This window comes from Mirounga leonina, unplaced genomic scaffold, assembly GCF_011800145.1.
Source record: "Mirounga leonina isolate KUSES-001 unplaced genomic scaffold, KU_Mleo_1.0 Mir_82, whole genome shotgun sequence".
Lineage (NCBI taxonomy): Eukaryota > Metazoa > Chordata > Mammalia > Carnivora > Phocidae > Mirounga > Mirounga leonina.
The window spans coordinates 2,097,302-2,121,085 of record NW_023270825.1 but is presented as its reverse complement, the minus strand read 5'-3'; the positions used below and the strand labels follow the sequence as shown (position 1 = coordinate 2,121,085).

Below are 23,784 nucleotides of genomic sequence, written 5' to 3'. Positions count from 1 at the left end.
TAAATAAAATCTTTAAAAAAAAAAAAAAAAGAGGGGCACCTGGCTGTCTCAGTCAGTAGAGCATGCAACTCTTAATCTCAGGGTTGTGAATTCAAGCCCCAAGTTGGGTGTGGAGCCTACTTAAAAACAAAAAACAAACAAAAAAAATTTCATAAAAGAATATTTCCAGAAATCCATGTATATAGAAAGTCACTGACCCGATTCTATGTTGTTTTTTTATTCTTTTATGGGGATGAAGATAGTGGTCAGCAAAGGAAAGATTTTGGTTATGCCTCTGGCTGTGTTCTTTTAAGTGCTAAAAATGGGATAGATTGTATATACAGTATCTAGTAAAGCATACCCCCTTTATACCAAGTAAAGGCAGACAAGCCTGCAGCTAACCCAGCTTTTAGCTTGTCTCTCATCTCTCCCCTTGTTTCCTACTTCTAGATGCCAACAGTTTACATATGCCTGCTTCTGTAGAATTACAACTTGTTTTTTCTGTGGTTCTTAATTTGGGTCACCTGTGTGAACCCCCTGTATGTGTGTACATATTTTTCTAGGAAAGGTGATCTTCATTAGATTTTCAAAGCGTTCTTTGTCTTGTAAAAAAAAAAAAAAAAAGTAGAGAATCACTAGTTTATTAATCAATAAATGGTATTGGGGCATATGGTAGTTATCAGAAAAAAATAAATTTGCATCCATTTCTCACATCTTATACAAGGGTAGATTCCATTTGGAATAAAGATGTAAATATAAAAATATGGAAATATTAAAACATGAGATAATTTGCCTTTTCTTTATAACTTGGACTAGTGAGGGTCGTTCTGACTGTAATCCCAGTACTAACAGCCATGAAAGAAAAGACGTATTTACCAAGTTTGACTATGTAAAAATCGCATTTCTGTGTGAGACAGTCAGTCACACCATAGAACGCTACTTGGCAATAAAAAAGAACAAAGTATTGATGGGTGCAACCATTTGTATAGATCTCAAGGGAACTATGCTGAGCGGGGAAAAAAAATCTCAAAAGCTGTCATGAAATTGATTCCGTTCGTGTAACATTCTCTAAAAGAGAGAATTCCAGAGATGGAGACCAGACCAGTGGTTGCCAGTGTTTAGGGAACTAGAGGTTGGGGTGGAGAGGATGGCTGTGCTGGAAAAGGACAGTCTTTTTTTTTTTTTTTAAAGATTTTACTTACTTATTTGACAGAGAGAGACACAGCGAAAGAGGGAACACAAGCAGGGGGAGTGGGAGAGGGAGAAGCAGGCTCCCTGCGGAGCAGGGAGCCCGATGCGGGGCTCGATCCCGGGACCCTGGGATCATGACCCGAGCCGAAGGCGGACGCTTAACGACTGAGCCACCCAGGCGCCCCAGAAAAGGACAGTCTTGAGACGGAACTGCTCTGGCTTGACTGGTGGCTAGCCTGGGTGGTTCCTATGCATGGAACTCACTGTGGCACTGGTGAGACAGTGTAGTCAGGTTTCAAAGCAGATCAGCAGTAACCCTAAAAATGTAGGACGTCCTTAGCTGTCTCATGCTGTTGAGAAGAAAGATAAGTGTTAAGGGTAATATCACCCATACTTGGTTAATTCTTTGTTTTTTATGTTAAAATTCCCAAACTTAAAGCTTAATTGTTTCCCTCCTACAAATAAAAGCAAACCTTTGTATACTTCTAATTCAGTTCCAAATAAATTTACCATTTAGATTTTTCTCCAAGAAGTGGCTTTTTTGTACCCCACCCCAAGCCCTCTTTATTAGATTTAAAATATAAAGTCTCTTCTATAGAATAGATGATGAGCATTTGATGCCATTCCTGAAGATTACCGCTGGATGACATACATAACGAATATACTAGTTATCTTGTTCATTTCCACAATTCTTTGAACTCCAAATCTCCTGGGCTACCATCAGTCTCCAGATGCTTTTTTGTAGGGCATAAGTTAATTGTCCATCCAGGATGCTCCCAGGTGTATTCCTCCTGGGGTGGGAATGTGGCTGGGAACATGGCGTTCCTCTGCTTGTGTCCCCTTTCCCTGGCTACTCAAATTCCTGTTTATCTAGAAGATTATGAGTGCTTTAAAAAAGATCCAGGATAAAACTTCAAAAGTAATGACCCATAAATCTGTTCTGTTCCGAAAGGTGAAGGCCTCTCTCGTACAAAAAAGGATAAGGTTCACTCAGATGTACCAGGCGAAGCAGTTCATTCTGCATGATGTATGTACATCAAGTTAGTTTGATTATTTATCTGTACAGTAACACTCTCTGAAGATGTTTTCAGTGGACAGCTATCCCTGAAGATGTCTCTGAAGCACAACTATACAAGCTTATGAATTAAAAAAACAAAGAACAAACAAAACCAAAACTTTAAGAAAAGTAGAAAGGGACAAGTAAGTGAAATTTCAAAATGGAACTCATTGCGTAGGGAAGACATTATACATGAACGGGAAACATCCTACAGGATTTTACTGTCGTATTTTCTTAGATGATAGCAGTCTTAAGTCATCTTATAAAATATGTTTATTTTCACAGAATAAAATGTAAAACTATGTTCTGGCTTTTAAAAAGTAACGCTTTATTTTAGCTGGACCAGCTATTCCTTCAGTTGTGGCATATCCGAAAAGGAGTCAGACCAGCACTGCAGATAGTGACCTCAAAGAAGATGGAATTCCTTCCCGGAAATCAAGCGGAAGTGCTGTTGGAGGAAAGGGAATTGCTCCAGCCAGTCCCATGCTTGGGAACGCAAGTAATCCCAATAAGGCCGATATTCCTGAACGCAAGAAAAGCTCTACTGTCCCTAGTGTAAGTATTGTTAAGCTAGAGAGCATTCCTAGCATTGTAGGGTTATGGCAGTCTGGGCGTTTTGTTCCTCTGTTCTTACCTACCTGCAGTAGTGTCCCCACCAGGCCACCATGCCCAGTCTCAGCCTCTAGAGATCACCTTCAATACCTGTGTTGAAGGTGTTTCTTGCTGAGCCCCATCCCACTGGATGAGTGTTCAGATCTTTCTTGTCAAGGGCTGTTTCTGGTTATTCCACAAGCATCTGCTGAGCTTTAGGTCATTTCAGGTGCTGAGAAATAGAAATACCTCATAGCCTAAGAGGAAATAAATAAAACCAAATGATGACAGTGCAGACCGGCGACTGCAGACAGAAGCCTAACAGAGTCTCTGCAGGACACTGGGAGGTCTGATTGCCTGAGGGCCTGGGATATGGTTTGCATCTTCATAGGGCTCTCACGATAAAGAACATTTGAATGAGTCCTTACTGTGTGCCAGGGACTCTGCCAAGTGCTTTTCCATGTATTAGCTAAATTTTAGGTGAGAAAATGAAGAAAAGTTAGGTAATTTCCTAAAATTATACTGCTGGTCTGTATCCATCTCTTAATCCCTATCCTTAACAAATCTTCCCCTTAAATAGGTAGTATTTATTAAACTAAATTCAGTCTATTCAGTTTCAGGAACTTTTCTGTGAATTGAAACATGTTCTATCTGACTAATACAGTAATTATTATTCTTAGCACTCTTGAAGTAATTTTAGAAAGAATTTGCTGTCGTCTTAGGAATATTCTGTTAACCACATTTTTTCCTACAAAGTTAACAGTGACATAGCCCTCCCTCTACCTCAAAAAACCCAAAGTGAGAGGACCTATGGAGAAGCTGGGCTGCTCCTTTTGGGAGGCTTTTATTTGTGCTGTTCTGGGCATAGGAGCTCATAGGGAAGCCTGAGGGGGTTTGTCTGCTCTATCCTCTGACCTTGTATTTTATCAGAGTGAACCCTGTGTGAAAAGGTTTTTTATTTTGCTTTCCTAATGACCTAAAGTTGGGTTGTGACGTCACAGCTCTACAATTTAAGTTCAGCCTCCAGCTTTTGCTGACATTTGTGAGAGGAAGGTAAGATATGTCCTTTGCCTTCATGACTTTCTGTCCCTGTTGCTCTACTCAACTGCACACCTCCTCCCTTTTGAAGATGTACCCCAAGCATTGTCAGTCATCCATATCTGATTATTTATAAAAGATAAAAGTAACGTTATTAAAATTTTCTCCCATTTAGACTGGAATCTCCCTGTACATGGTCTACTTGTGTGATAGTAAAGGTGGCTGCTTCTCTTTGTTTAAAAATTATTCGTATCTGATGAAATTCCTTAGTTGTTAATTCCTTGCTTGTTAATTTTGAAAGCATTAGCTTTTTAAAAACTGGCGTGAAATTCATGTGACATAAATAACCATTTTGAAGCAGACTGTTTGGTGGCATTTGGTACATTCACGGTGTTGTGCAACCACCACCTCTCTCAAGTTCTGAAACTTGATTTCATTACCCCAGAAAAACATCCTATATCCTTTAAATAATCACTCTCCTCTCCCCCATATCCTGGCAACTGCTAATCTGCTTTCTCTCCTAATGGATTTGCCTACTGTGGGTACTGCATATAAATGGCCTCCTTCCATACACAACCTTTTGTGACTGACTTCTTTCCCTCAGCGTAATAATATTCTCAAGGTTCATCCAAGTTGTAGCATGTATCAGCACTTCCTGCCTTTTTAAGTGTCAGTTTATTGCTCTGTTCATCCCTTGATGGACATTTAGATTGTTTCTACCTTTTGGTTATTGTTAATAACATTGCTATAAACATTTATGTGTAGGTTTCTATTTAGACTTGTGTTTTCATTTCTGTTGGATACATGCCTAGGAATGAAATTGCTGGCTCCTATGGTAATTCAATAATTAACTTTTTTTTTTTTTTAAGATTTTATTTATTTATTTGAGAGAGAAAGTGAGAGAGAGAAAGAGCACAGGATGGGGGAGCGGGAGAGGGAGAAGCAGACTCCCTGCTGAGCAGGGAGCCCGATGTGGGACTTGATCCTGGAATTCCAGGATCGTGACCTGAGCCGAAGGCAGTCGCCCAACCAACTGAGCCACCCAGGCACCCAATAATTAACTTTTTTTGAGGCACTGCCAAACTCCAAACTTCCCCACACTGACTGTACCATTTCCCATTCCTTCCATATACGAGAGTCCCTATTTCTCCACATCCTTGTCAGCACTTGTTATTTTCTGTTTTTTATTATAGCTGTTCTAGGGGCGCCTGGGTGGCTCAGTTGCTAAGCGTCTGCCTTCGGCTCAGGTCATGGTCCCAGGGTCCTGGGATCGAGCCCCCATTGGGCTCCCTGCTCCTTGGGAAGCCTGCTTCTCCCTCTCCCACTCCCCCTGCTTGTGTTCCCTCTCTCACTGTGTCTCTCTCTGTCAAATAAATAAAATCTTTAAAAAAAAAAAAATCTATTATTATAGCTGTTCTAATGGGCAAAAAGTGGTCCCTTGTTGTGCCTTTGATTGGCATTTCTTTAATGACCAGTGGTGTTGAGCATCTTTTCATGTGCTCATTGGCCTTCTTTGGGGATATGCCTGTTCAAGTCTTTTGCCCATTTTTAAACCAGACTGTTTGTCATTTTGTAGTTGAGTTGTAAGAGTTTTCTATGTATGTTAAAACTTTACCAAATATATGATGTGAAGATATTTTCTCCTATTCTGTGGGTTCTCTTTTTACATTCTTGGTAATATCCTTTGATGCACAAAAGTTTCTAATTTTGATAAAGTCCAGTTTATCAGTTTTTTTCCTTTTGTTATTCGTGCTTTGGTGTCATATCTCTGAATCTGTATAATGCAAGGTTGTGCAGACTTACCTGTGTCTTTACTAATAGTTTTATAGTTTTAACACTTACGTTTAGATCTTTATTTTTCATTTTTATTATTTTCATGCTTATTATTACCTAATTTGTATATTTACCTTATATTTCTAATCCTTGCTTTTTGATTTTTGTTTTAAAAACAGTAGCTATCAGGGCGCCTGGGTTGCTCAGATGGTTAAGCGTCTGCCTTCGGCTCAGGTCGTGATCCCGGGGTCCTGGGATCAAATCCCATATTGGGCTCCTGGCTCAGCGGGGAGCCTGCTTCTCCCTCCCCCTGCTCACGCTCTCTCTCTCTACCTCTGTGTCTCAAATGAATAAATAAAATCTTAAAAAAAAAACAACAACAACATAAAAACAGTGGCTATCTTCCTACTCTGTTCTAAGTGTGTTATTAATTTATGGATTATTATAGCCAACTTTTTGGAGTCACTCTACCATAGCCAGCTTTCATTCCTTCTGCCAGGAGACAGGACAGAGACTGTTGCCTCCACTGCCATTTGTGATCTTTTTAGGCAGTACTACTGATAGCTTACTGTCGGTTTATTCAAAGACCAAATTATTCATGTGTATTTAGATGAGCTTTTTTTTCCTCTTTGTACTCTCCTTATTACTGAATGGTAAAAAGATAAAAAAATGCCTCCTCCTTTGTTTTTAATAGAGTAATACAGCATCTGGTGGAATGACACGGCGAAATACATATGTTTGCAGTGAAAGAACTACAGCTGATAGACATTCAGTAATTCAGAATGGGAAAGAAAACAGGTATGAAATTTTACCTGTTTGCAAGAAAATTTGTTTTTCCCAAAAGAAATGGAAGCATGTTGTTTACTTCTCAGTTTTTATAATCAGAATTCAGATAATAATGGTAAGTATTCTTTCACGGTAAGTTAAATACAACGCAAATTTTTAGCGAGATACTAGAATTCCAAATTCCTCTCATTGTCCAGAGCTTATCAGGCTGTGTGTGTCATGGTTGAAAGGGTTGAGTTAAATCAGGGAGCTTTCCTACAGGAGACACATCTTAAGCTGTGTTGTAATTGTAGAATAGCAAATAGGGGAGTGGACATTATTTTGTGTACATTAACAAGTTGAACAAAGGGTGAAGTGGGGAGGGATAACGACCCAGGGCACAGGGAGCCAGGCCTCTGGAGGACAGTGTGAGGCAGGGTGAGTGAGACTTCAGTAACAGGCCAGCAGTTTACCAAAGGGGCCAAGTGGATAAGTTGAGTGGGAAAAGTGGGATAAAGTAGGGCCAAAGACCATCGTTTAGGGGGAGAGAAAAAAGAGAAGAAAGAGGTTGGGATTGATGGAGTAGTCAAATATATTCTGTATGGAACAAATTTCTCAGGCAAGCATGGATTTTTCTTCTTTCTTTTGGTAAGAGTAGCATATAAATTAAATTCAGAGGGGTGAGGTAAAGCCACAATGAGCAAGTAAAGTTCTGGAGTAGAAATCCATTAAGTAAATTCCCACCATCTTTCATTGTCCCCGGCTGCCTAACTTGAACATTGTCTGGTCTCGTCACAGTCCCATGTCTGGCATCAAAACGGTTTCTTTCTTTTTTGCTGACATTTACTTTCTGAAGATGCATTGTATGGTTTCTTTTCCCTTTAGATCTCATTAGTCAAATGTTTGATCACTAACTCTTATGACAGCCTAAGCAAAGATTCTTCTTTCCTCTTTCATCCTCAAAACCAGACTGTTTATCATTTCCCTCTTCCATAGACTACCTAACTTTGAATTGACATGAAGCTAAAAGCTTATTGTGTGAGATTGTGTTGGTTATTCAGTGCGTTTTTAAAAATATTTACACTCCAGTGTTCTCTTTTCTGATTCCTATGTGTGTACTTGTTTTAACATTGTCTTTTTCCTTGTGATTAAAAACTATCGATAGGGCGCCTGGGTGGCTCAGTCGGTTGAGCGACTGCCTTCGGCTCAGGTCATGATCCCAGGGTCCCGGGATCGAGTCCCACATCGGGCTCCTTGCTCTGCGGGGAGCCTGCTTCTCCCTCTCCCACTCCCCCTGCTTGTGTTCCCTCTCTCACTGTGTCTCTCTCTGTCAAATAAATAAATAAAATCTTTAAAAAAAAAACAAAACAAAAAAACTATCGATAGCTTGAGTATGATATGGCAGCTGTGCTAGATAGCTTACAAATAATTGATTTTTTAATAGTAGTCTATTCTCTGGTAAAGTTTCTTACATTACATTCTCAAATCTATCATTTCTCCTAGTTCAAAATTATTTAATAGAATAATAGAATAATAATAAATATTTAAAAGAATAGAATTATTTAATTATATCAATAGAAGACAATTAGAGTGTCTAATGTAAATGTTGTTTCATGACTCTTCTTCCTTTTGGAAATTCTTTTTAGTTGCTGAACTACTTTACCAGATTCTTTTTGACCTTTAGGAAATACAGTTCTCTGAGGTAAAAGGCTGTTAAGACCAGGATCTGCTCTCTGCTCCCCAGCTTGTGTTTGTGTGGTGCACATGCTCTTCTGACTCTCCCTTCCTGCAGTATTCGATTCACTCTTTGGAAACGATTTGAAGAATTCTCTAATCTCTTTGGAATCATTACCTGTCTGTGTCTTCCCTGTCAGGGCTGACCCCTCCTTATCCCAGCCTAGGCCTCGTTGCTACAGTAGCTTCGATCATTTAAATGCTTTGCTTTTGAAAGTATTGTTTTTATCTTTAGCCAAGTAGAGCCTCAGTGTCAAACCACTCAAGACATGGCCCAAAATTTGTATAATATCTGGATTTTCTTTTTCTTTCTATTATACAAATGCATTGAAAAACTGTGGGAAATTATTGGAGGCTTGAATGGCAAACTGGTCATATTTTTTACTTTCAGTTAGGGCAATAAATGTGACAACTTTCTCGCCCTTAAAGTCGATGCTGAGTTGTAAATTGGATGCACTGCACCTTCTCTGTGCACAGATGACTTCTCAGGCAGGTGGTTACTTTCTCCTCTCCCCATGTAGATCTCTGACTCCTTGACTAAAATACTGGTGAGCTACAGGATGCCTGGATCCCTGTTAACTTCTGGAAGAAGGACGTTCATTTTCATTTTTAACCATGAATATGTGGGACTTTTTTCTTACGTGTGCATATGTTTATACAAAATTCTAACATGAGCGTGATCATGGCTAGTAAAGGCTGTGCAAGTTTGAACCGAAGGCTGTACACGTCCTAGACAAGCTCTTCTCCAGCTGTCTTCCAAATCCTGCCATGAGCATGGGGTGATGTTTTAAATTCTCCCCACTGGCAATGTCATCGTTTCATTTTAAAATTAATTTTATGGATTAATTCTTACCAGGGCAGTCTTTCTGTTTTATCAGGCCTACTGTATGAAAATAAAAAGAAATCATTGTTGTTTAAAGGACAGAAGTTACAGGATTTGGCAAACTCTTGCTTTGGCTTGAGCACATGTGAACTGTTTTCTAAGTCAGACCATTGTTTTGACATCGGGCATGCTGAAATCCATCTTACTTTTGCTACATCTCCTGATGTAATTATTCTACCTTCTTCTGACGGCAGACTCTGACCATGGCCCATTTCCAACAATGACGAATAGTCAGTATAAACTAGGCGTGAGAAAGTGTAACCACATCTTCAGTTGTATGGTTCTGTCACAGTTGTGTAGGTTCTTACAATGAGTCTTAAACACTTAGCACAGAGGCTGACGCATAGTGCTCAACACATACTAGCTTATGAAAGTATTGATGATAAACCATTCAGATGGGAATGTCAAGAATTTTCTTAGTTTACACTGATTTCTCGACTTAATTATTTGGCAACCTACACACATAACGTGGACTCTGTGTCCTCTTTCATATGCTTTTAGATACCTATAGGAGACTGTTGGAAAATGTATTCAGTTGAGGGCCCCCGAGGATGTAGTGTGATATGGTTATAATAAAGCACAACAGAATCTTTTCAAAAAAGTTTTAGGTATTTGATATTCTAGGTAAGATTTTAAAATTGTGGGGCGCCTGGGTGGCTTAGTCATTAAGCATCTGCCTTCAGCTCAGGTCATGATCCCAGGGTGCTGGGATCGAGCCCCGCATTGGGCTCCCTGCTCAGTGGGAAGCCTGCTTCTCCCTCTCCTACTGCTTCCCCTGCTTGTGCTCTCTCGCTCTCTCTGTCAAATAAATAAAATCTTTAAAAAAAAAAAAAAAAGATTTTAAAGTTGTAAAGTGTTTCTATTATTTTATCCATTTATCCATTTGTCCTACATTAAGGCACAGGGATTGAGCAGAGAAAGTTCACACATGTATCTTTTAGGTTAAATTTTTAATTCTGCCTTTACCCAATCACTGAGTATGGTTTGAGTCAGCAACCAAAACATACCATATTAGAATGTTCTGATAGGGCATAAATGTCATATCAAACAAATTCAAAATACCTATCCTTTAGTAACTGTAAGTAGATTAGAGTTTCCAAAAATGATAATCAGACATAAATACAAAGCAGTTAGATTAATAGGAACCTCAAACAACTTGAATTGTAAGAAATTGTATTACTATTAATATTATTTCTGTAGGTTAAGGTTTGAAAATGGTTTTCCCTTAGACCCAGAAATACTAAAAATGTAATGCAGCTACTGTTTTGCTGATGTAGATGATTATGGGCTAATCTATTAAATATAACCACCATTTATTTTTAGCACTTTTCTGGTGGTAAAATTTTGTCCAGTTTTCGCAGCAACCAACTTGATGACCTTTTAGAATACTGTGTCAAAAAAATTTTTTTTAATTTACAATGAAAATATCAATTTACACTTCCCTTTTTGGAAAGGTTTATAACTTTAAGGAGGGTCACTTTTTTGCTGCAAAGTGTCCGTCCAGTCTTGCCATGTTTATGTGCCTTGTAGATCTTGCCTACACGGTCCAGCCATTGAGCGGTATGCCTTCGGGAGAGAGGTGGGGGGAATAGATAGGCATCTTCTTGCTCTGTATGCTGACTAAAAGCCCTTTACTTCTTCACGGTCTTTGGGATCATTCATATTCTCCAGGGAAGAAGCTAGACAACCCCTGTCTTCCTTTATTCCCCTGCTTTTAATGCACCCATTGATCCTAGCTCCTAATTTGAGCAAGAGAATGTCAGCAACTAGGCAGAGACATCAAGTGGGTTGACCCTTGACCTGTCCTGAACAGATAATAGAGCACAAAAGACAGTCATTATTTATCTGTAACTTGTTAAAGAATAAAGTTGTGTATATATATATATATATATATATATATATATACACATATATATATACACACACACGTATGTATGTCTGTATGAGAAACAAGCAAGCATTTCTCAGATAGTTGAATCTGTTTCTCCCTCTCCCGCCCCCACCTCTCACTACTATACTTGACTAGTCTTTAAAAAGAGTTGAATCAGTTAGGACTATGTGTTACAGGTGACAGGAACCCAGTCCAAACAAACTTAAACTAAAAAGGGCATCGGGACACCTGGGTGGCTCAGTTGGTTAAGCGGCTGCCTTCTGCCCGGGTCATGATCCTGGGGTCCTGGGATCGAGTCCCACATCGGGCTCCTTGCTCAGTAGGGAGCCTGCTTCTCTCTCTCTCTCTCCCTTTGCTTGTGCTCTCTCTGTCAAATAAATAAAATCTTAAAAATATCAATAAATAATAAAAAGGGCATCTTTGGGGCACCTGAGTGGCTCACTCAGTTGAGCGGCAATTGACTCTTTCTTGATTTCGGATCAGGTGATCTCGGGGTTGTGAGATTGAGCCCCCCATCAGGCTCTGCGCTCAGTGGTGAGTCTGCTTGGGATTCTCTCTCTCCTTCTCCCTCTGCCCCCCCCCCACCCCGCCACGCATGCGCTCGCGCACTCTCAAATAAGTAAATCTTTTTTTAAACAGTGTATCTTTGAGTTCCTATAACCAAAAAAGTGCAGGGAAAGTCAGGGTCTGTCTCCTGATTTCGCTTCCTCTGTAGTGGTTCCCTGGTTGGGCTCAGCAGCATTAGACTTGGCATCTTCCCACACTCAGCTCCTCGGACAGAAGCCCTGGGGCTGTCTCTGGGTCCATGCTGGTGTGGTTCTAGCCATGTGCCCATCCTGTCACTGGCCGGAGTGGCTGCGAAAGTCTGGGATGGAGTCAGTGACATCCAGAGCCTAGGAACTTGTTTCCTTCATAGCAGAATTCAAGTGTCATTGCCCCAGGTAAAAGAGTGGGTGCCAAGTGGCAAAAACACAAAACTGAATCTATTTTTATCTTCATAAGGCATTTGTTTCCAATTCTTCTGTGACTACATTAGAGCCATTCTCTCAAGTCAGAGGACAAAATTCTCAAACAAAAATGCAGGGACAAACAGATCTTGAGCAATTTATTACAGACACATCTCCCCCACCCCACCGATTAGGATTGTCAGAGCTCCAGTGACCCATTTCATTAACTTACCTTTTCAGTTAGGAGAGCATTTATTGGGCACCATGCTTTAGGACACTCAAGCAGGGAAGGGTCACTGTGATACCGTATGGTGTGCAGTGGCAGGTGAACGTAGTACAGAAGGGGATGATAAGCTGCTGATGGGAAAGGACATCAGGGAAAACTTCATGGAGAGGGTGACCTCTGGGTTAAATTTTGATGAAAATAGAAGATGCCTGCTCTCCAGACACAGAGAATAGTTCCTGTGAAAGTTATTTGACCTGATGTATGACCAGGGGTTTACACATCATAGAAGCTCCCAAAAGTCAAGTTCCAAAAGGTAACAGTAGAAGGTAGAGCCTGGAGCTGCAGCCGGGGCTGGGCTGTGGGTGCCTGAGGGAATGAGTGGGATGCTAGGGTGAGGGATCTGAACTCAGTCCTGAAGACACAGTGTACTTTTGAAAGGCTATAAGCAGATGAGTGGCCAGTGAAGGCCAGGAGACCAGTGAAGACAGGTGCTAAGGTATAGACCAGGTGGGAGAGAGGGAAGACCCTCTGTGGGGAGACCCTGGGGTAGAGGTGGGGAGGGTGTGCAGACTAGTGTGCACGATCACAATTGTGAATCCCTGGCTCGCTTCAAAGGAGAGAAACTGCCTCTTTGGAACTCCAAGGGCAGGATGACTGAGCTGGAATTAAGGAACAACGTGGCCATGGTGAGGCTCGTGTCACTCTCTATGCCAGGTGAAGCTGCAGGCGTCCAGCCACGTCTGTCGCTCTTTTTCTTTGTCTACAAGTAGTTAAATTACTCTTATTAGTTTTCCTGCCTTGAAAAAAGGGGCTCTGTTGACCCCTTAGGAATTTTGACTTGTTTGTAAAGAAGTGAATGTCCTTTACATAGGAAGATTCTCATCTATCTTTAAACAGCATAGGACACTTGGATAAATAGCACCTAGTTACTATACCTGTCGTTTTACTAGTCCATTTAAAATATGTCTGTGTGCTTGGGGAACAGGTCGAAAGCACGGTGTGCTCATGTTATAGATTCACTCGACCACTTCAATTTGAACGGAGACATCTCTTTCGGGAAAGGCTTTATTTTGTACACAGCTTAGAAGACATTGCCCCCTCACATAAATATTCAAACAAGTAAGATGTCATTTTTCTTCTTTAAAGCTAATAAATCTTTTACTGTTTGGAAAAAAAATAGCTACAGGTTAGTAATTGCTGCAGAATCCCTAAAACAAGGTTAAGAGATTTTTGTTCTAAGGCAAAAATGAGATGGTTTGGGGAGGAAGGTGTGTGCTTTAAATAGCAGGTCGCTCTTTTTGTCACTGCGCCATCATATTGTTGTTTCTGCCTCTGCCTGAACCCAAACCCCCTCCCAGCCTGACAGAACTGTTCGCTTACGCAGCTAGCCCTGCCTCAGTTTGTGCCACATCTTCCACCTGTCGGCTGAGACATCAGAAGTCGATGTCCATGTCAGCCTCTGGGCACCCCACGATGATGGTACCTCCAGTAGACAGTGAAGGAGATAACAGCAAGGCTGTGTAAGACAACTGCACATTCCTCGTGAGACTCTTGTGTGCCCGCCGCTGCTCCATGCTGTGCTGTGGATTTTATAGTCCACAGGTCGTTACTCTTGTGCACAAAATACCCTTCCTGTGTGTGGTTTTAGTTCAGCGCATCCTATGTCATGGTGTCCTTGGTCGTCTGTGTGTCTTCATGCCTTTGCATACTCCAAAGGGTGTAAGAAGTACCCCCTCCTCTCCATGGTGCTCTTAGCATGTGGAATCTGAAAGTAAATATGCCTTTTGTGTTTGTGTGCTTCTAAAACTTTTTAGTTGCCTATTCTTCAGTTTCACCCGCATAGCCCATATTTCTTTTATATTGCCAAGGTTCTCTGCATGTAAGCAACTTTGAGAAGGAAGCAAAGGGAAAAAGCTTGAGTTAGCCATTCCTTTGTCCTAGAATTTCCCTGCATTAATCTTGTCCTTGAAAATATGTATGTCCTATTCCCTTAAACCCCATGAGGCTGTGTTTCATTATATACTGTTTATTTGATACCCTCCTATTTAGCTTGCCTTTTGGTCCTGCGCCCTATAAAATACCCCCTTGGGTCTAGAGATTTATTATAAGTGATTTTCTCTACCGTATATAAGAGGTATATTGGGATTGTAGATTTTTGTGTGCCATGTTTGCCACAAAGCTGGGCTTTTGTGAACAAAGATGCGAGACTGTTCTGTTCTGCTCTTCTAGTGCTATTCCTGATCCGAGGACTCCAGTCGCTTCAACACACAGCGTCAGCAGTGCAGCCACCCCAGACCGACTCCGCTTCCCGCGGGGCACAGCCAGTCGCAGCACTTTCCACGGCCAGCCCCGAGAGCGGCGGACCGCCACGTATAACGGCCCGCCCGCCTCACCCAGCCTGTCCCACGAAGCCACACCGTTGTCACAGACTCGAAGCCGAGGCTCCACTAACCTTTTTAGTAAATTAACTTCAAAACTCACAAGGAGGTAAGTGCTGGGTGGTGCCTTTTGTTGGGAGCAGATACAAGAGCAAAAAGAGAAATGTCTTCTCTGTTTTGTGAAGCAACTGCCCAGATACTTTTCACTTTGTCTTTAACTCTTTTTTTTTTGGTGAGAGAGATCACGAGCAACGGGAGGAATAGAGGGAGAAGTAGACTCCCCACTGAGCAGGGAGCCTGATGGGGGACTCGATCCCAGGACCCTGGGATCATGACCCGAGCTGAAGGCAGACACTCAGCTGACTGAGCCACCCAGGCGCCCTTCGCTTTGTCTTTAGCTCGTGTTTTTCTGGTTTATATATAGAACTTTATACTTTAAAACCTTTTAGAATAGGAATTACAGAGCTCAGAATCTTCACAGCACCAAAAATCCTCTAGCACTTGGGAGGCTGTTGTTTTCTTTAATTGCTGTTCCTTTTGATCACACTTCTGTCCACATGGCATGTTTACTGCAGTTTAGCAAAACCCCACCTCCAGTGTAAGCTGGCCACTCCAGAAGCAGTCCCTGTAGAAGACAGCGTGTGATGTGACCAGCCCTGGACACAGAGGAGAGAGACATTTCTTCTCTCATCTCCTGTCATTGTCATTGAAGAACACTAAGTTTTTTAGGGTCTAAATCTTAAAACTGTTTTCTCTGTTGGTCTCAGTAAGTTATAGTAAGAACAAGGTAACTTGCTTAAACTGCGTAGTTTGGCATAGAAAAGTCCTGATTTCTTCTCAGCAAGAAACTTGTATCTGGTTGTGTATAAAATCCTTTTTCCCTTGAGGTACTTTGAACTTTATTTCCATAACCTAATCTGGAGGCTGCAAAGGCTTAGAATCTTTGATTGCTATAAGAGGAAGAAGAAAAAGGGCCCCATGCACCGTAAGCACACAGGCAGAGTCACCATTATCTAGGACCACACTCAGGAGACCTGAGCGCCCCTGTACTCTCAGGACTCCCAGAAGAGTTTCTTCTTGAAGAAATTGAGCCTCACGGGGCGCCTGGGTGGCTCAGTCGTTAAGCATCTGCCTTCGGCTCAGGTCATGACCCCAGGGTCCTGGGATCGAGCCCCGCATCGGGCTCCCTGCTCAGCGGGGAGTCTGCTCCCCCCTCTCCTTGTGCCCCTCCCCCAGCTTGTGCTCTCTCTCGCTCACTCTCTCTCAAATAAATAAGTAAAATCTTTAATAAAAATAAATTAATAAATTGAGCCTCACTGTGGATTAGTATGTCCAGGGCATCCTGCAGCTTTGTGTGTTGCAGACACACTTGTTCGTCATCTGTATTTTACTCAGAACAGCAGAGTCTGAAATGGCTGGCACCCCCCTCCTCTGTTTCTCCATACTCCCTGTGGCTCACTAGCTGGCTGCTGTGTTTCCTGCTATCTTTGGTATTTAACCTGTAAGCCAAATACCACTTTTCAGTCTCCTTAATTCCTCCAGTAATGTTATGTTCATTTAGATGAATCACCTGAATTTAGCCAAGTCACATTCAACTGTCTTTCTCCAGGTAATCTATTTGTTGTCAGGACACTGACTACCAGTTAGGGAGGACTTCTGCTATCCGTTATCATTAACAGGACGTCAGAGGGGGGCCAGAAGTTACAGTCCAGCCTCTTACTCCACCCCTTTGCTGAAACCCCCTGTTCTAAACTGGGCAGAAGAGTAGAATGGTCTAAAGGACTTTGCCAGGTTTGGGGCACCCACTTGGGACCAGTAAGAGAAGCAGGGAGCTTAATCCAAGAAGAATCTGGTGACCCCCAGAATAATTCCTTCCTTCCTTTCAGGGTTATCCTATGGCCTGTCCCAGGCCTCCCTGCCCCCTGGTTCCTTCCTTATGGACTAAACTGAAATAGAATCTGCCTCTGAAACTCGGGTGGTAGGGGACAGAGCCAGGTATGATCCAGCAGGCTGTTAGTTCCCTGGCCTTGCTTAATATTGACTGGTGTTAAGCCTGGGGAGAGCCCTGAGCGCAGCGGGGATGCACACCAGTCAGGTCTGTTGAGCTCTAGTTGCAGGACAGGCAGCTGTTTGTCTTTATACTTTGGTCTGTAATGGGCTCTTTAAATAAAACCTTATATATCAGGAATATCCTTGGAATTTATTTTTTGCCTTTGTGCTCTTTCTCTGGTCATCTTAATGCTATTATTGTTGCAGGTAACATCAGCTACCATTTATTGATTGCTTACCATGTGCTAAGATGAATAGATGTCTATAGATTTATAGAGATATATTTGTTTTACGTTTATAAAGATGCACATGTGTACACACGCATTCTCACACATTCATTAAATCTCCACAGTCTGCCAATGTAGTAGGTATTATCCCAATGTTGTAGGACAACCTGGGAGATGAGGTTCAGAGAATTTAAGGCGCATGTTCAAGATTCTACAGCCAAAAGTTGCTGAGCCAGGTCTGGGCCTCAGAGGCCCTGAGTCCGCAGCATGTGCTGCCCTACAGGGCTGTCAGGGACAGTGTGGGCCCTTGTCCCTCATTTTCTCATGTAGTTTATTTCATGTCTTTGAATTAAAATTGGATACTGAGTTTTCTTGGTTTAATTTTTTTTAAAAATCTTGGGGTTCATCTTATTTTACATTTCCAGGCAATTTCCACTCCTAAAGATTTGCAGAAATACAGTCTTCTCTTTGTTGAAGTTTGCAACTGAGGTCTGTAGCCTCCCCTGGTTGCTGTACTTTAGAAGGACACTGATATAACTGTTACCTCAGCATAGGCTGCTTATCCCGCCCTGACACTAACTGTGAGGATCAGAGCCCTGGTACCTGAAAGAGGCTCAGGTGTTCTTATGTAGGTGCTGCATCGGAGACCTGCTAAGGTTTGGTGGGAAGAGAGCTGGCACCGCCAGGAGGCCTGCACTCTGCCCTGGATACGTGTGGCTTAGAGAGCTGTGTGCTCGGAGGCCGTCTGTAGTCAGAAGGAGGCCTGCGTAGGGTGCTCAGAGTCGCTCATGCCCTGTAGACACGATGGACATGCCTCTGTGTGCCTCGGGTTGGTCCACGGGGCCCCGGGCGCAGACTCAGGCCTGCCGCTGCGCCTCTCTATACCTCAGGGATTCGTGGCAGGAAAAGTGAAGAAAAGCAGTTCTGTGGTATTTGACCAATAACCCTGACTTCTCTCAGGTAGAAAATTTGAAATGAAAATACATTTTAAAGATCTTTTAATCAGTTTTCAACTAAAATAATCTTTTGTATAATCCTGCCTTAGGTTTACGTAGTGCTTAATTATTTACAAAATATTGTTACGTGCATGATCTTGTCTACTGCGTGTAACCCTGCATTACCACTTCTGATCTGATTATGAAGTAGTTGGCTGTTATTCACAGTAGTTAGATATTTTTTAATTGCTTGTATCTGAAGCAATGCCAAATTATCCATGTTAGAAGAACAAGTCCAAGACATTCATTACTTCGTTCACTCAGACTGAATTCTGTGTTCAGTCACAGAACTGGGAATTTCAGAAATAGTTTGGTGAGCCCAGCCTGCACTTGCCCAGGAATGCTGACCCACATGATCATACAAGCCCGACTCATAGTTTGGAATTTCTTTTGTCAGATTCTGTTCAGAACAACCTGAGCATCTCCTTAATTTTTAACGAGCAGAGTCCCTTCTAAATACAGCTCTTCCAGTTTATTCCATAAAACATAATTGAAACCCCATTGTTATCTTATCATTTAATTTCCGTTCATTTTGCCATCTAAAACTCTGAAAAGTCTGCTTCATTTTAAACCCCAATCACTTAGTTTTTTCTTAAAAAGTGATTTATGTCCTATACTGTAGTAGACATTCTGTGAATGTTTAAATCATGTTTCTGAGATAAGTAAGGGTTCTCTTAATGTTTGAACATTTTAAAATGAAATTTTTAATGTTATATAAGAAGGTGAGGTTTTTGTTCATAAGACATTCTGAAGAGGATCAAGAGGTGTTACCCTCTTACTCTAGTATACTGCGGATGACTTCCATCACTTCTTTAACACAGGATGTTGGATTTTATCATCTTAAAGTATATCCATCTAAGAAACCTTTAAATAAATTTAATTACAGCTAATGTCAATATTTACTGCTGAATTTATCTTACAAGTAAGATTTTTTTTTATATTTCTAGAAAATTAAAAGATCACATACTCAATTACCTGTAATTTTATTTTTTCAACAAATGTTGTGTTTCATTGTTCATTGGACAGAAAGAGGAGCCCTGTTTTGTTTGTTGTTTTTCTTTCTCTCTATAATTGACTAGATTTTCTATTTAATTTGTGCAAGTCATTTTTGTTAATTTTTTTTTTTTGGCTTAATTTCTTTTAGAAACATGTCATTCAGGTTTATCAAAAGGTAGGACTTATATATACACATTATTTTTTTTCGATCCTTACCCCAAAATGGCTCCTGCAATTAACATCAGGTTTGGCTTTCTAGCCTTGTTTTTGTTTTGTTTTGTTTTGTTTTCTTAAAAACTAAACTTTCTGCTGAGAACTAAATACTTATTTCTTTGTAAGGAAACCTTGAAAAGAAATAGATTAACTCTGTCAGGCATTTGTAAAGGGATTGTGACACCCATGTAACAATAGGCCTGTGCATGCTCTGTGCATTTTCTTTCTTTGGTAGAATTATTTAGCATCCAAATAATTCTGTCTTCATACTAATAACACTTAGCATGCTTCTGTTTGAAGAATGAGATGTTCAGTAATATTAATGTACAGTTACTGATTGGCCTCAAGCCCGCAGAAGGTAAGTGGTGACTGTTGCCATCTTTTAGCAAAAGGCTTTAAAATGGCCGGGAAGTTAGCTAATATTTTTACATGGGAAACAAGCACAAAATTCAAACCTACAGCCTCATTTGGTTTGAGGTTTTCAGAAATAAAGATGTGGGCAACTGATAGTGGAAATGTTTTAATATTTTCAGAGAGTTGAAGAGTAAGTAGTATTCTGTCTAAAAGCTGCTTTCCACCAACCACTGAAGGAAGTAGGTCTCATTACTTTTACTGAAAGCACTGTGGTAAATATTATATATTCCTACCAGATGAGTACTTTTTGATGATGATGAGTCAGGAGAACAAAAACGTTGCTCACGATCTTGGAATGCACACAGAATGAGGCAGAAAATCTGCCATTTGGGCCACCTGTGTCCAGAAGGCCAGCCTGTGGGGGTCTATGTGTTGATGAGGTCAGTGGGTCACTGAAAGACTGTGTGAACGTAAGCTCTGTTAAAACTGTGGGAGGAGCGCTTTCCTCATGTAGGAAATTCCCCTCCATTATTGTTTTTTAATCTTCCCAGTTGTCAAATTTTCCCTTGCACAGGAAATTTTGCAGTTGGAAGTAGGATTTAACTGCTAGAATTCATTTCCTTTTAGTTAAAGCCCATTACCCTTTGGGGGAGGGATTAAAAAATCAGAATATCTCCAATTCCAGAGCCGGGCAGGAATACCTGTTGTGTATGTGAAGCAGGTGCAGGGCCAACCTCCCAGCCCGCCTGCGAGCACACATGGAGAAGGATGGCCGTGGGCTGATTCACCCCCATGACAGGATGAGTTTAACAAGCACAGCTGGTGACCCGAAGTGCTTTGGGTTTGCTCATTTTATGACATCTGTGTTTGTTTATGGGTGGTTGTGTACTGGTCTGTAAGATTTCTTTTCTCTTTCCCGCTTCTCTGCTTCTGCATTCTGTTCGTTGAGGCTTCCAACTGAATATGAGAGGAACGGGAGATATGAGGGCTCAAGGTGAGGGAAATTATTTTTACTTAAAATATTTTATAGGTATTTACCTTGTGTGTGTGGCAGAAACGGTGCTCTTTTCTGAATATCCTGCATCATATCCCTGCTCTCAATGTAGGATTGCTTGGTGAGGTCAGCATTTTGCGGTTGGTGAAGCAGGAGTGTGTGGCTGCTGCCCCCTCCCAGTGGCCACTTGAGGGCGCCAGAGCGCCATGGCCACCAGCCCGGGGAAGCCTTCTGTCTCCCAGCCTGATTGGGCTTTCCACTGGTGTTTGGGTGTTAAAATACGTGGCCCTCCTGCCTGGGCGCTGACAGCCTGAAATGAGATCTGGGAGTCGGTAGGAGCACTGTTGACGTGTCCATAACTCCTGCATGATTCTGGTCTCAAAGAATGAAAGCAGAATATTGAGTAGAATTTTCATATTTTAAATTAGATGTGTCTTTAAGAATGATTATGTAGTCGAGCGATTTGCTTTTACAATTTGTAGATCATTTTGTATTTCATTACACAGATTTGGGTGTTGGGGGAGTTGACCAGATAGGCCTCCATAGTTGTAGTTCTTGTCCACTTACGCCCTTCCAGTACCAGTTGCCAGCTTGCTGTCTCAGGTCCCCGTTAACCCATTTGCTCTCCTGCTGGTCTTTCTCAAGCACAGCTCTGATCATGTGACTTTTCTGAATGAAACCTTGCAGTGGCCCCATTGCCTGGCCTGCCCTGGGTGGCCTCAACAGCCCCGGCCTCCCCTGACCCCACCCCTGCCCCAGTTGAGGTGTCACTCCCACCCCAGGCCTGCCCATGCCGGCCTTGAGCAGGCTCCAGCTGTCCCGAGTTTGCCTACCGCAAGTACTCAGCAGCTGTTGTGGGGGTGATGCTGTGCCCCCAGTTCCAGTCCATCTGTACACTTGATTATACCCTCAACACATTCTGTGCTTTCCATACGTCCCTGCCTTTGCTTATGATATTCTCTCTGCTCAGCACACGAACTCTCTTCCCCCACCCCCGTTGTATTGGAATCCCATGGTTCTTGGTAGCTCTTCTCAGATGCCACCCCCTCCTGGAAGCCATTTCCTCATTTCCCTGCACTCCTTCCGTTAGAGGGCCCCACCTGTCGTTCCTCCCACCCTCTAGTGGACCCTTTATACCTTTCCTGTTCTGCTGTTGGCCTTGAGTTGCAGTCTTCCCTCCCCCAACCCCAACTTAGCTTGAGAGCTTTTGCTCATTTTTGTAACCTATTTAGTGACTAATACAGCATTTTATACATAGGAAGCTTCCGACCAATTTGAGGAGATGTGAACAAAATTGAATATTCTACCAGCTGGTTGGCAGCTATCTGCATAGTAAACCTATGGCCCACCCTCAGGTCTGATAAATTTGCCATAGGATGAAGTGTTTTTAACATGCATGTCCTGGGTGTTTTTAATACAAAAGAGCGTCAGTCATTCACCGTCCTCATTGAAGCATCTGATGTATACATGAGAGTGTAAATAATTTTGTGGCAATGATTAAATGCCATGAACAGCAAGATATGGTAGATTCCTAGTTGTGGACTTCCCAAGAGAACTGTGCCCAGGACCCCACCGTGACGTCACCTCATAGACATTGGGACCACCCCTTCCACTCTGTGGATCGATACAGCTTGCGTTCAAACTGGTTGTTAGAGTGCTCAATAACAAATAAGCCTTAACATTTCATTTTTCTGCTTCAGTAGTAAGATAATGTCACCTAAGAGTTATTTTTAACTGTGGAATTAACAGTTTAACAAAATGGCAGGAAAAATATCGAGGTGGGTGGAGGGAACGGAGAGAAGGGCCCACGCCCCCACCCAGCTGTATGCTCGGGCCACCTACAAGGAAGGTGATTTTGAACTATGTGGAGACACTGGTTATCCTGAGGAACCACTGTGGTGAAGGTTATGAGGAACTGACCTGAGAGGAGAAGTGGTAGCACAGGAGCAGCCGTGCTGGTCAGAGCCAGAAGCTGGCCTGCCGACCCCGCCTCCCTAAGCTGGGCTTTTGGGGGTCTCCCCCGGCTCCTTGGCACCTGCATTCAACCTAGAGGGGAAAGCTGGGCTCTTCTTGGAGAAGTGCTCAGCTCTCTACTTCACCTGATCTTCAAGGATTTTGTTTAACAAATTATTTTCTTAATGTTATTAAGGATAGATGGCTGGTGAAGATTTTTCAGCCAGGTAGACCTTGGCCTGTGTGGGTTATGGTTTGGGGGGGGAGGTGAGTAATAGAGGAATGCTTCTCAGTAAAGGAACAGGTCACCACATGGGAGCCTATGCAAGAGAAGTGTGGAGGTCAGTTATTCTGTTACAGCGAAGATGTTGATTATGAACTAGCTGAACTAGAAAAGGTTGGTTTTTCTGTGCAATTAAAAATAAACCTGCCACTGTGCATTTCAGTCGCAACGTATCTGCCGAGCAAAAGGATGAAAACAAAGAAGCAAAACCTCGCTCCCTCCGCTTTACCTGGAGCATGAAAACCACTAGTTCCATGGATCCCAATGACATGATGCGGGAAATCCGCAAAGTGCTGGATGCCAATAACTGCGACTATGAGCAGAGAGAGCGCTTCTTACTCTTCTGTGTCCACGGTGACGGGCACGCAGAGAACCTCGTGCAGTGGGAGATGGAGGTGTGCAAGCTGCCAAGACTGTCTCTGAACGGGGTCCGGTTTAAGCGGATATCAGGGACATCCATAGCTTTCAAAAATATTGCTTCCAAAATTGCCAATGAGCTGAAGCTGTAACCCAGTAATTACGGTGTAAATTAAGTAGCAATTTAAAGTGTTTTCCTGAACACTGATGGAAATGTATAGAATAATATTTAGGTAATAACGTCTGCATCTTCTAAATCATGATATTAAAATATAAGGACGAGAGCACGCCTGGGAGCGGAAGCTGGCCTTTTTTCTACGAATGCACTACATTAAAGATGTGTGACATGCGTGCCCTCTGTCTTATTTCCATTGCCCTGAAAACGTGTGACATCATCGCCATGGGCCTCCTGTCTGTGTGGTGTGAGCGTGGACTGTGCGTGTGAAGTACTGCATACGGAAGCATCTCCTTACACTGGCAGCCAGAGTTGTTACGAGTACCTCTGTGGGAGATCATTTGGTGCTAAAACATTAAAATTGCCAAGGAGGAAAATGTCGAATTACTACTAAGAATTAACTTTAAGACTAGTTGATAATTAATACAGGTTTACAGTTCATGCCTGTGGTTTTGTGTTTGTTGTTTTGTGTTTTTTTAGTGCAAAAGGTTTAAATTTATAGTTGTGAACATTGCTTGTGTTTTTCTAAGTAGATTCACAAGATAATTAAAAATTCACTTTTTCTCAGTAAAATCTTGCATTGTCTCCTACTACTGTATTTAAGACTCAGATTAAGGCAGTGACTAAAAGTATGTTTTGCCTCCACCACCAAGCTGAACAAAAGCAAATGGTAAGTGTATGAAGGCCTGGGGCCACTTTGTCCTTAGCGTGGAGCCCAGCATTTTGTGATTACCA

The 23,784-nt window shown here is 42.0% G+C and overlaps 1 protein-coding gene across 6 annotated transcripts in view; it reads left to right on the top strand.

Moving 5' to 3' along the window:
- The window catches only part of MARK3 (microtubule affinity regulating kinase 3), a 120,596-nt gene extending 97,373 nt beyond the window's left edge, over positions 1-23,223 (top strand). For 3 of the 6 annotated variants that reach the window (XM_034992664.1, XM_034992663.1, XM_034992661.1), the window contains 6 exons: positions 2,565-2,782; positions 6,324-6,427; positions 14,305-14,562; positions 18,869-18,895; positions 20,237-20,281; positions 22,681-23,223. In XM_034992664.1, coding sequence (XP_034848555.1) covers positions 2,565-2,782; positions 6,324-6,427; positions 14,305-14,562; positions 18,869-18,895; positions 20,237-20,281; positions 22,681-23,026 — 998 coding nt within the window. In that variant the 3' untranslated portion in view covers positions 23,027-23,223. The remainder of the gene's footprint in view (positions 1-2,564; positions 2,783-6,323; positions 6,428-14,304; positions 14,563-18,868; positions 18,896-20,236; positions 20,282-22,680) is intronic. The other 3 variants (XM_034992666.1, XM_034992665.1, XM_034992662.1) reach the window with 2 other exon arrangements.
- The last annotated feature ends 561 nt before the right edge of the window (positions 23,224-23,784 follow it).